This window comes from Ahaetulla prasina, chromosome 6 (assembly GCF_028640845.1).
Source record: "Ahaetulla prasina isolate Xishuangbanna chromosome 6, ASM2864084v1, whole genome shotgun sequence".
NCBI lineage: Eukaryota > Metazoa > Chordata > Lepidosauria > Squamata > Colubridae > Ahaetulla > Ahaetulla prasina.
In genome coordinates, this window is record NC_080544.1 from 57,122,408 (window position 1) to 57,136,159 (window position 13,752).

The 13,752-nt window shown below is 41.5% G+C and overlaps 1 protein-coding gene across 1 annotated transcript in view; it reads right to left on the reverse strand.

Moving 5' to 3' along the window:
* SORCS3 (sortilin related VPS10 domain containing receptor 3) overlaps window positions 1–13,752 on the reverse strand; it is a 603,184-nt gene that overhangs the window by 273,407 nt on the left and 316,025 nt on the right. The window contains exon 4 of the mRNA XM_058189116.1: window positions 13,580–13,738. Coding sequence (XP_058045099.1) covers window positions 13,580–13,738 — 159 coding nt within the window. The remainder of the gene's footprint in view (window positions 1–13,579; window positions 13,739–13,752) is intronic.

The following is a 13,752-nucleotide window of genomic DNA, read 5'->3' on the forward strand; positions in this document are numbered from 1 at the left end:
CCAGATTTACAGTTGTAAGTAATGCCAGTGGTTAAGCAGGTTACCATGTAACTGTGCCAGGAGTGGAATGCTCCTGGTTCAGACTGGATTGCTTGATCCGGTAGCGATGGCAGCGGGTGGTTTGGAGAACCGGTAGCAAAAATCCCTGCGCCCCCACCTCCACCCCGATGCCCAGTTGAGCCATGCAATCATCAGAGGTTTTGCTTTTTTTTTACTTTTAAAAGCATTTTTTCTTCCACTGAAAAAATGCTTTTAAAAGTAAAAAAAAAAAAGGATCTGATGATCGCATGGCTCAACTGGGATTGTCAGAACCCTTTAGAAGCATTTTTTCTACAGCCTCTTCAGCCAAAGAGGCTGTAAAAAAAAATTGCTTTTAAAGGGATCAGGCAACTCAGCTGGGATCGCCAGAACCCTTTAGAACCATTTTTTCTACAGCCTCTTTGGCCTCTTTGGCATTTTTTATTAAAAAAAATGCTTTTAAAAGTAAAAAAAAAATATTGGCCACACCCACCCAGTCACATTACCCTCCCCCCACCAAGCCACACCCACAGAACCAGTAGTAACAAATTTTATATTTCACCCCTGGACTCTGCCCAATTTTACAACCTTTTTTGCAGGGATCATTAAGTGAAGTTGGCAGTTGTTAAGCAAATGTCTCAGTTGTTAAGGTAGCCCATTATTCAGCTGTTTGGGGGTTTTTGTCCTAAATTAGAAGTAAATACTGGTTCCTAGCAAAAAAAACCATCATAAATCACAGTCATGTGATGCAAATAGTTATAAATGTGGGGCAGTTGCTGAATGCCCAGATAAAATCATATGACGATGTCAGGGCCTGTGTGTCAGTAGTCACTGAAACAGACAAGGTAGTACTTATATATATCAGACTATTTCTTGCCCTATAACCTTCCTTCTATACCTACGCCTGGAAAATACACATCATTTCTTCCTTTCTTTTTTTCTTATGAATGAGAAGAACTGTTGGGCTCCTTTGTGCTCTGAGCTTTGAACTTGGTGGCTTTCTTGCAGATGTTTCATTACCAACTAGGTAACATCATCAGTGTTAATAAACTGCTGGACTACTAGCACTGATGATGTTATCTAGTTTCTGCAAAAACCCACTAAACTCAGAGAGCACCAAGACTCCACAGTTTAGTGCTCAGCTACAAATATTATCTTCTAACAAGGAGAACTACAACACAACAACTTGTTTTATGTCCACTTTCCTTGCTATAGCCAGCAGCTGGAGATTTTAGAGTTCTAAAGATGACCCATCCCACCTCCTTCATAACTTTTCTTTGTCTTATTTTGGACTAGAGTTTATATTTCATCTGCCACATATATCACTATGCCAAGCCTCTTATTAAAATTCCAAATAGATAACCTCTCCCTTCCCCCTAGGCTTTGGGACAAAAGATTATATTGTTTAAATCATGGAAAGTTGATTCTGATTGCAGTTAAGTTATATGTTATGTTAAGTACAATAAAGGAAGTATCAGAACATTCCAGTCTGGGTGCAAACATATTGTTAGCCCTGGAGCCATCTTTAATTAGAGTGTTCAGGGCTGCCACAGCAGTGGATGGGCAAGCTGTGGGAACAGGATAGGGTGTGTAGTCATAACAACATATTTTTCCTTGGGAGTCAAGGACATTCAGCCTGCACTTAGGGAGGCATGACTGGAAGTCAACTAGTGATTTGATTGGACCATGTGATGCACATGTGGATGGAGGAGAAGGAACTTTGACTTTACTTTGGGTGGGGAAAACTTGTGGCTTTCAGATTATGGTTTTCCCAGATGTGCCAATATGACATATCTAATAAATTCAAACTTTAAAGAAAATGCCTGCCTCAGAGTTTTTATTCTGTTGGGGGTGTTACTCAGAACCCTGACACATATACAGAATATAGGATTCCAAGCTTCAGTTAGATGAAAAAATGTCTTAATATTTATATTCTCCTAATTCTCTTCTTGGGTCTGCTTTGGAATGAACAGTCATGAATTTGATTGTGGTACTTCACACAAAATCCTGACAAACAAGACAAATGTCTTGTTTTAGATGACTTATTGAAATTTTACTTGATATGGAAAGCTTTTGTTTTACATTTTAATTTCTTTTTTTGTTTCAAAATTGTTTTCCATGTAATGCATCTCTAGTTTAGAACATTGGTTAGCAGTGCAATTTTTCTGTGGCTGATATAAATGTATTAGAAAAATAATTATGTTTTGTTGTGATATAAAAACATTTGGAGAAAGTGTTATTTCATTTTTAAGTAATGTTCCTTATACTTTGTCACACATATCATCTATTTTGTTGTCATCTTCTAGGTACAAGTAGATATTATACAATCTAAGAAGCCATGATCAAACCATACCCAGAATTATACTTTCAAATTGAGGTGCTCTGATTACTGGAAAGATTTTGCTAGGATGGAGATTGAATGCCATGTGCCATAATGGCACATTGCTGAATTACACACACACACACACACACACACACACACACACACACACACACACACGTGTGTGTGTGTGTGTGTGTACGTGTGTATATCTATCTATCTATCTATCTATCTATCTATCTATCTATCTATCTATCTATCTATCTATCTATTTATCTATCTATCTCAATCTGTAGGTGGGATGTTTTTCTTCCGTTGAAAATGAATAAAGAGTTTTGATGATAAATGCTTAGTAGAATATCACACTTTTGATTACCAGGTTCTTTCATTTTAAAATGTTTTTGATTAGCAATACGATGGCAGATGTTTTTCATGATAAACAATTTTAGAGTCTTTCGGATTGTCTGTTATTGATTATGGTATTCTTATGCTCTTCAGTTAGTTCTTAAACTGTAATACAGAGTCGTTTAATACACACAACTTATTCATTTTCATATTTTAAATCAAACATTACAGATTTTGCAGAATAAAATCTGAACAGAGTTTGTCAATAACAATACTCTACTGTAATAATTTTACCTGTTTTTTAACGTCTATTCCCTTAAAAATATTTCACATCTAGCCATATTTTTCCCGCTGTCTTTTACCCAAGATAAGCAAATGTCAAATCTGGGAAGAATGAAACCTGGCAAGGCCAAGAAAAGGAAGGAAAGTGTTTGGGAAAAGGAGCTTTCCATAGCAAAATAATTGATTTCAACAAAATACGTTGAACATATATGTTGAACATGTAATAACAAAATTCTTCCATTGTAAATAATTCAGAGCACTTTGGCTAATGGGAGCAGAGGCGGGTTTCAGCAGGTTCTGACCAGAGAACCGGTAGCAGAAATTTTGAGTAGTTCGGAGAACCGGTAGTAAAAATTCTGACTGGCTCCTCCCCCATCTATTCTCTGACTCCCAAGTCCCAGCTGATCAGAAGGAAATAGTGATTTTGCAGTAACCTTCCCCTGTACTGGGGTGGGAATGGAGATTTTACAATATCTTTCCTCTGCCGGGACCACCAAGCCATGCCCACAGAACTGGTAGTAAAAAAATTTGAAACCCACCACTGAATGGGAGGTTTAAAAATGTTAATAAATCTTTTTAAGGAAATTGGGCTTCTGCTAAATGCCTACTTTAAAGTATATTTAAAGGCTATAGCAACTGAAACTCTGTTATGAACCTCTATAGATAGATAAATTTGAGCTAGCCTCATATGTGGGTTTCCTATGTTACCATTCTGGACATAGAACAGAATACAAATATGCATCCACATCATGGATTTGGATAGCCACTAGGATAAAACAGAACATTTCTTCAAAAATAAGAGACTTTTTTAAAGTCTCTTTAAAGATATTACTAAACATATTGGTATGCATGGACCCAGCTGATCATTCAACAGTTCCCTTTAAGAAGTAGATGCATTGTGCACAGTGGAAATTGAGATTTAAAACAGATTATATCTATGAGAAAGCAATGCATCTTCAACAAACAGCAAATTGATTTGCTTTAGCAACAGGCTGCATACTGTCCCCTCTGTCTAATATAAGATGGTGTATTCTCCAATTATTCAAGTTGACTGACACTTAAAACAGGTAAATCAGCATATTGACTCTATTTTATTATAACAAATAAGACCAAATTTATTCTTGTCTTTTCTGGAAAGTGGAAGAAACTTCAAAGAAGAGTTGAAGGAACATATCAATCTTCATTTGATCTTTTCACCAAGGACAACCAATGGTCTAAGGTCATATTTTGCCTGTGAGTGATATCCATGGCAACATAGATTTTTAAAATGGATTTAATTGCTGTTTGATCTCACCACTATGATTAGCATAAAAATGATCAAGTCAATTATATGGTGTTTTTTTAAATGTGATAATTTAATTGTTTTGTTCTTGTTCAAGAAAAAGGTACAGGATTACATTTTTTTCTGTTGTTTTATCCAGATATATTTGAATTAGAGTATTAATGTTATTATTTGCATAAGAACATCATTATCTACTGCTTTTGCAATCGCAATGTGTTAAGGAAGTTTTCCCCAACCTAACACTTTCCAAATGGGGCTTAGGGGAGGTAAATCCAATACATTAAAAGCAACCTGGGAGTTGGGAACTGCTATATAGAGAAATAGGGTCATTGTATCTTTGCAGATGTATCTCTTGTTATTAGAGTCTCTTTGTATATTACCATAATACTTAAAACTGTCAATATAGATAATGTAGATATTATGTTTACCAATAGTTAAAATGTCTGACAAGTTTATCTTTTTATATTAAAAAAACCCCAATAGACAAGGTACTATCCTTGTATTAAATATTTTACTGGAAAGAGGTTTGCAAAAATTTTACTGGAAAGAGGTTTGCCAGAGGTGGCATGCGGAAAAAAAGAGCTTGTGGGGTTTTTTAGAGAGGGAACTTTTAAGGGGTGGGAGGGTAAGGGCGGGCAATGGGGGTAACCCGTCGGGTAAGGGGCCAGTCTCTGCACATGCTCGCGGCGGTCTTTCTTTATCAGGTTCGGAGGTTATGGGGGTGGAGGGTGTTCCTATTGATGAGGTGGTTCTATTGACACGGTAAGTGGGAGAGGCAGATATGGCGGGCGAGGGGTCATACCAAGTTTCGGGAGCGCGTGCTCGATGTCTGAAAGCGATCACGCTCCGACCCCTTGGACTTCTCCGTTCCCGGATGGTCAGGATCCTCAGAGCCGGGCCTTGGTTGATGTTGTGCAATGCTCGGTCCGTGGTGAACAAAGCCCCCTTGTTTGTGATCTTATTCAGGGGTTCCGCGGACCTTATAGGCATTACGGAGACCTGGTTGGGCACGGAAGGGGTGTGCCCTCGTGGAGATGTGCCCGCGGGTTTCCGTGCATTCCATCAACCGAGGCCCAGGGTAGGGGTGGTGGGGTGGCGGTTGTGATTAGAGAGTCTAGAGCCGAGGGAGACCACTGTGCCTCAGATTGCGGGTGCGAATCCCTCTTTGTGAGATGGGGTCATAGGTGTCAGATGGGTTTGCTGATCGTACCTGGCTCCTTGCTAGTGACAGCTGCCCTGCCCGAGCTCCTGGAGGTGCTGGGCGGGGTGGCAGTTGAGACCCCCAGACTTTTAGTCATGGGGGACTTTAACTTGGCCTCTTCCGGGCCGTCACCGACAGGGGCTCGGGGGTTCACGGCTTCCATGACCTTGGACCTGACGCAGGTAATTGATGGCCCTACTCACATTGGGGGTGGCACTCTGGACCTGATTTTTCTCTCTGGTCAGTGGTTGAGAGATCTGGACTTAAAGGAAATAGTCACTGAACCTTTGTCATGGTCAGATCACTCTCTTCTTCGCCTGGACTTTCTGACCGCCATTCACCACCGCAGGGAGATGGAGCCGATCGTTGGTTCCGTCCCAGGCGCCTGATGGACCCGGATGGGTTCGGAGGGAGCTTGGGCCATTTCCTGAGGGTCTGGCTCACGGCTCGGCCGAGGAACTTGTTGCAGCCTGGGAACGGGCCGTGGCGGGGGCCTTAGACCAAGTCGTGCCTTTGCGGCCTCTGACCCGGCGCAGGGCCCAACCGGCTCCTTGGTTCTCCCAGGAGCTGAGGGGATGAGCGCGGAGAAGACGCCTAGAGAGTTCCTGGAGGTCCAGCCGTTCAGAGGCTGATCGGACACTAGTGAAGTCCTATACTAGGACTTACCTAGTGGCATTGAGGGAAGCGAGGCGTAGCTACGCCTCCTCCCTCATTGCATCGGCAGATAACCGCCCGGCCGCCCTGTTTGGTGACTCGCTCCCTCCTTCATCAGGGGCGGGATGACCCGTTGCAGGGACGGGCTGAGGAGTTTAACGGTTATCTATCGATAAAATCGTTCAACCGGGATGGTCTGGACCAAGATTGCGGTGATGCGGGTGAGGCGCTCGAGGGTGGTCTTGGCGACATTATTTGGGATGAGTTTGACCCTGTGGCTCCGAGGACATGGACAGGTTGCTGGGTAGGTTGAATGCCACCACGTGTTTACTGGACCCGTGCCCTCCTGGCTGGTGCTGGCCACTCGGGAGGTGACACGAGGCTGGCTCCAGGCGATTCGATCGCTTCTTTGGTGGAGGTGTCTTCCGGCCGCCTTGAAAGAGGCGGTGGTGAGGCCCTCCTTAAGAAGCCTTCCTGGACCCGGCTGTTTTAGGTAATTATCGTCCGGTCTCAACCTTCGCGGCGAAGGTTGTAGAAATATGGTGGCATATCAGCTTCTCTTGCACCTGGATGAAACTGTCTATCTAGACCCGTTCCAGTCCGGTTTCCGACCCGGTTACAGCACGGAGACGGCTTTGGTCGCGTTGGTAGATGATCTCTGGAGGGCCAGGGATAGGGGTTGTTCCTCTGCCCTGGTCCTATTAGACCTCTCAGCGGCTTCGATACCATCGACCATGGTATCCTGCTGCGCCAGTTGGGGATTGGGAGTGGGAGGCACCGTTTATCGGTGGTTCTCCTCCTATCTCTCCGACCGTCGCAGTCGGTGTTGACAGGGGGCAGAGGTCGCCCCGAGGCGCCTCACTTGTGGGGTGCCGCGGGGTCGATTCTCTCGCCTTCTGTTTAACATCTACATGAAACCGCTGGGTGAGATCATCAGTGGTTTCGGTGTGAAGTATCAGCTGTATGCGGATGATACTCAGCTGTACTTTCTACACGAACCACCCCAACGAAGCTATCAAGTGCTGTCCCGGTGTCTGGAGGCCGACGGGTCTGGATGGGGAGAAACAGGCTCAAGCTCAATCCCGCCAAGACAGAGTGGCTGTGGATGCCGGCATCCCTGTACAGTCAGCTAAATCCCCGGCTGACCATCGGTGGTGAGTCATTGGCCCCGATGGAGAGGGTCCGCAACTTAGGCGTCCTCCTGGATGAACGGCTGTCTCTAGAAGAGCATTTGTCGGCCGTCTCCAGGAGAGCGTTCTACCAGGTTCGCCTGGTACGCCAGTTGCGCCCCTTTCTGGACCGGGATGCCCTATCCACGGTTACTCATGCACTCGTGACGTCTCGCCTGGATTACTGCAATGCTCTCTACATGGGGCTCCCCTTGAGGGGCATCCGGAGGCTACAGTTAGTCCAGAATGCAGCTGCGCGGGTGATAGATGGAGCCCCTCGTGGCTCCCATATGACACCTATCCTGCGCAGACTGCACTGGCTTCCTGTGGCCTTCCGGGTGCGCTTCAAGGTTTTGGTGACCACCTTTAAAGCGCTCCATGGCATTGGGCCGGGTTATTTACGGGACCGCCTACTGCGACCGAATACCTCCCACCGTCCCGTGCGCTCTCACAGAGAGGGTCTCCTCAGGGTGCCGTCAGCGAGGCAATGTCGTCTGGCGACGCCCAGGGGAAGGGCCTTCTCTGTGGGGGCTCCCACCCTCTGGAACGATCTACCCCCCGGACTTCGTCAGGCTTCGGACCTTGGACCTTCCGCGGGCTTAAAACATACTTATTTAATTGTGCAGGACTGAGCTAGATTTTAAATTTTGGGTTTTAAATTGGGTTTTATTTCTATTTTTAATTGGACGGGCTTTAGAATAAGTTTTTTAAATGTTTTATATTGTATTTATATTCTATTTATCTGTTTTTAGTGCCTGTAAACCGCCCTGAGTCCCTTGGGAGATAGGGCGGTATATAAATATGATTAAATAAATAAATAAATAAATAAATAAAAATGCAATTGTATTTTCCTCCCACTTCTTCTGACTTAACTATGTGTAATCCAGTGGACTCCTAGTGACCACATGTGTAGGTCTAAAATTTCTCCAATCTGACCCTTTAAGTAATCCAAAAGTGTCCCAAAATCTTATTGTTAGCCATCCGCTTTTACCTTTCTTTCAATTGTTATACTTTATAGAAGAAAAAAGGAGAAAGTAGATCTTCATATAATGTGTCTAAGAGTCAGCCCTTCAAGGTAGTCCAGGTCACAAAGCAGACAAGAACTACAGGAAATCTACTTTATTGTTAAAAGATATGAAAGCCTGATAGATATTTTGTCCATTTACAGGCAGACATATGCACACAGACTCACCTAACACATGTGTTAAAGAAAATCAATGGGAGGCCATTGAATTTCTTTCTCACTCATCCACCTTTCCAGGGCTAAGCTATATTCACTTAACCACTATTGGATTCCTTCTTCAAGATCGTGTCCATATTCCTTTGTATATTTCCTCCCACATTAGTCTCCCCTCCTAGGCACAAAGCAAACACCGGACAAGGTGCCATGGAAATTACAGATTCCCTCTCCCCCCACCCTAACTTGGCAACTCCCCCATGGTTGCTAGATAAGATCAGATGACGCTGGAGAGTCCACTCTTTCTTGACTTGTAGTAGAGTGTCTATTGCAGCAAAAAACTTAGAATCATCTTCATCCTGGATGTACTATCTAGTTATAGTGATTGGGGGATAAAGGATATGTGGGATGAATCTTGTACACAACGTGTGGGTCACAGACATCTGCTGAAGTTTCTAACAGTCTCTCAAACTCAGTGTAACCCTTCTAGGGAAACAGATACCCAAACTGCCCCCTCCTGGATATATCATGCAAAATAGATTCTGCCCTTTAGTTTCCTATCCACTGGAAAAGGAATGGGGGCGAAATCAAGGAGCCTCTTCATACATAAGCAATGAATGATGGGATATTCACTCCTTTGTAATAGACAACTCAAACAAAAGGCCAATGAGTTAATATGTCGAATAATTAACATAAAGTTTTTCAGTGGACAGGTAGAAGAAAACCTTAGTGGAAAGCTATAGCAATCTCCAATTTTGGCCCTGTCTTACCTGAGTATATCTGTTTTTATCTGTGGCATGTTTGTATACAGCCTTTGGTAATGGTAACTCTTCCTTTAATTTGAGGCATAAAGAGAAGCAGAGGTTCTAACGTCAGCCCTTGACAGGCTAGGTTAGGAAACAGACACCACAGGAACTACTGGAATTTTTAAGGGCCGTAATAATAGAAACATGAAAACTTGACAGAGTCTCTCTCCCTCCATCGTCCAATACCAAAAGAAACAAGTTGGGGAAAGTAACAAGATAAGTAAAAGGCAGCATAGCCTTCAAAAGGAATGTGCTTATGACAAACATCTTAGAAGAAATGGTCTCTAATTTCTAAGGCTGTAAATGTGAGGGGTGAGAAATGTACTTTTGTGAGATTCATCAGTGTTACTCTACAATAAAATATGATTAGCTATACTTCCTATTTGGACTATCTTGCAAGGTAGTATCTCCAAATTAACCTGTTCCAATCTGCTGGGATTATATACTCTTGACAATACCTAGTACTAAATGCTACTTCTATTGTTCCTTTGATCTTCAAAGGTTAAATATTGTAAGTCATCTAGAGCCATTTTGGAGACCAGCATCTTCAAAATTTAATAAATAACACAAGCAAGCAAAAAGCAAGGAGTTTTGGTTTCTATGTTATTCATTAAGTTGTCAAACTCTAAATCAATAAGACCACATGTGAAACCTCTTGAGTTTCTTCATCTATCATCATCAAATGAAGGGGGGGGAACCCCTATCTCTTAATATTTTGCTTCTTCAGCAGAATTTTGAGTGAAGTATTTGAGCCATATAAAAGAGTTTTAGCAAGGCATTTCAACCCAGAGTCAACATATCCCAAAGGGAACATCTTGACAGGTGCATCACATATCAAATCCAATTCTTATAGATGCTTTTTATAAGCATAACCACAATTGATTTTTTTGCTTTTTGCTTTCTAGCTTAAAAACAACATCAAACCATTCAGCAACATCAAATGGTACACTAGATCTTTAAAGCTGTACTGCAGGAAAGTTTTGACATTGGCCCTAGCAGGATAAAGCCATCTAACATGGTTATATATCTGAAAATATCATTATTATATGATTATATAATTAGCAATGTATTCTGATGTACCTATGCATTATATAATAGAATGTTTACAAATTAATTCAATCATGTAGGTAATATAAGAAACATTTGTGTGATTGTTGTACAGGGCAGCAGAAAAATCCGTACCTTTTGCTACATGAGTATTAATGGAGTTTATTCACCAAGAGCGAGGGAAAATCATTTCTGGACAAAAATTCAATATAAATTTTGCAGACATAGAGACATTTAAAGAATAACTTTAGAATCTATCATTTATATGTCATATTCTCTATTTCCTGAGCCCTGCTCACAATTTAATAAAGATAAAAGAAGGCAATGAAATTATTAAGATGCCTTGTTATTTCCAACAAATATGTCTAGAAAAAAACATTCATTTGAAAATATTTTTAATCTTTTTCTCTTGTAAATCTATAGACCATTAGTATCAAGAGTTAAAATGGTTCACAGTCCCAGGAATCCTGTCACAGGAATCAAACATTCATAAATAACATATAAAAAAATGGTCTTCTGTCCTCCTTGTGCTCAGTCTTGTAGTTCTATGAGTTACTACTTTCAGAGGTATTTCCTTACCTAAACAGAGAAACACAAAATAATGATGGGTGGGCAAAAAAGCAGTGGGAGTGGGAAAGACCTCCAATGTCTTGTGAACTTCCTCATTGTGTTTCCTAGTAGTGAGCATCAAAAATCAATCCTTCCTTCCTTCTCTCCATCCCTCCTATCCTCCTTTCTTGTCTTCCTTCTCTCTCTCCTTTCTTTTAGTGTTCTCCTTCCTTCCTTCCTTCCTTCCTTCCTTCCTTCCTTCCTTCCTTCCTTCCTTCCTTCCTTCCTTCTTTAGATTCTTCCTTTCATGACCATTTGACAACTTCCCTATTTACTTTGTGGGAAGCTTGCACTGAAAAAGTCAGTAGAGAAGCTAACAGGAAATTGCAAATACAAGATCAGCAGGCAAGTAAGTGGCTGCTGCTAATTGGAGGAGAAACAGAAGAATGTGTAGGGTGTGGGTCAGGAATGGTATGGTGGGGTACACAAAAGTTGTTGTATGGGTTAGGAAGAGTGTTTGGACCAGAGATTACCACACAGGTCAGTGAGGGCATGTAGATGGACATCATAGTTCAGGAAAGTTGCCCAGGTGCTATATAGGTTGAATAGGATATGCAGGAGGGTGGCATAAGTCAAGAAGAATGAATGGGTATTGCAAGGCTGTGTGAAAGGTGCCGTACCAATTGGGGATAGCATTGGCAGCAGCATGGATCAAGAAGGGTGAGCAAAAGGTGCTTCCTGGGTTGGAGAAGGCACATGGAAGGTAACACAAGTTGCAGAAGGAGCATGGGGTGGTTGGCCCAGGCTGAAAAGTGTGAATGAGAATGGCATGAGCCACGAAGGGTACAAGGGAGTTTTTTTCCTCCCTATTTCTTTCTCTCTTTTTCCTCCTTTCCTTTCCATTTGCAACAGGCATGTAAATGGCTGCTGCTGGATAAGGGAGAGAGTGAAAGATTGTGGAACTGGCTGGAAAATTGTCATACAACATGAAGATTTAAAATGAAGATTAGATGACCACAGCAGCAGCCATTAGTACTGAAGCAGCCACAAATTTTCCAAATTTAATTCCCTTGGAAGTTATGGGTCCTGGTTTCTGGACATATTATGTTAGGTTTTTTTATTATTATTTATTTATTTACATTTATATCCCGCCCTTCTCCGAAGACTCAGGGCGGCTTACAGTGTGTAAGGCAATAGTCTCATTCTATTTGTATATTTACAAAGTCAACTTATTGCCCCCCCAACAATCTGGGTCCTCATTTTACCTACCTTATAAAGGATGGAAGGCTGAGTCAACCTTGGACCTGGTGGGACTAGAACCTGCAGTAATTGCAGGCTGCTGTGTTTTAATAACAGGCTATCTTACAGCCTGAGCCACCATGGCCCTATAGTATAGATAGCTCATATGAGGTATCTTGGTTCAAAAATTGTTGTCCTCTGATGCACCATTCATCCAGTTATGATGTCACAAGTTTTAGGACTATATAGATGCACAGAGTCATAAAATGTGGGACTTTGGAAAATTAATATTTCTATTTATTTCCCTGCTAGATGCTTGAGGGGAAAGTCGCCTATAATGTGCTTGGTAATTTTAATGGCTTCTATTAGCTCAGTCATCCAATATGAATGTTTACTGCTTAACTATATTGTTAATGGATTAAAAAGACTATAGAAGGCATTAGATAGAACACCTTATGGAAAATTATCAGATAAATGGCATTAAACTTTTTAATTCTAACTACCTTTTATGACTATTTCTCAGAATGGGCTATCTTAGGCACATCCTGAGTATGTAAGCATAGCGCTTTTTCCAATAAAATCATTAATGTCTTTGTGTCAAAGAGTACTTTGTAGGAGAGGGATACATTGTAAACTGTATTATAGTGTCAATACTTCTGGGGCAACCTAATTCACATCAAAGCAAGTGATTTCCAAAAGCAAAGCAACCAACAAGACTGTAGGTTTCTTCTTCTCCAAACTGCACTGATTAAGAGTGGTATACATTCTAATAGCATACTGTAAATCCAAATTGGGCAATTGTGTAGAGGTGGGATCTTCATAGTTCAAAGGAAGAAATTACCTGTTGCAATTGCAGCAAATGACCAGGTTGCCTTCCTGGGAATATTTAAAACTGGGATCATAACTGTCCAGCCTTTAAAAACAAACTCAATACAAAAAGCTGTGTGTGCCTTGCCCCTTGCATTAAAAGCATTTTTTTCATCCTTACCATAAGCTAAACCGTTGCTGCTACAGTTGTTCCATGCATATATTTTTTTTCTTTCTGTTTGATGTTGTATTGAAAATATACCCAAGAGAATTTGTTACTGTCTTATGAAACCTGACTTGGTTGGGTGCCACAAACTAGCATCCTGGATTTTGACATCAAAATAAACAGCTATAGTCCAATTAGCTTTACTTGTTTTGTGCAAAGGGAGAGAGGAATGAAGCAAGAATAAATGGGCCTCACAGCATCAGCAGGCTACTTGTCCACAGGAAAGAAAAATAAGTCAGGTATACTGATTTATCATGCCTGAATAACAATACCTAGTGAAAAAGTCTGAAAGTCCAAGCCCTCGGGAGAAATATATGGAAATAACATAATAGTATGTTATATGGAAATAACATAATAGTTGTTCCTAACAGTAGGTGTAATGTTAAACTGCTGTTTGGTATTGCATTTGAAATGGAGTTTGGATATGTGTCCAAGGAGAAAGGAGAAGGTCACGTACCTTTTGATCAATGCTGTATGCTAGAATCCAGTCTTCTTGATTAGGATGGAAGAGCAGACTCTGGATGTAGAAGCTGAGTCTATATTTTTGATAGGTGGCTCCTTCATCATTACTGATGAGTATGCTACTTTCAATCTCAGGATCACTTAAGAGCATTATCTATAAAAAATGTA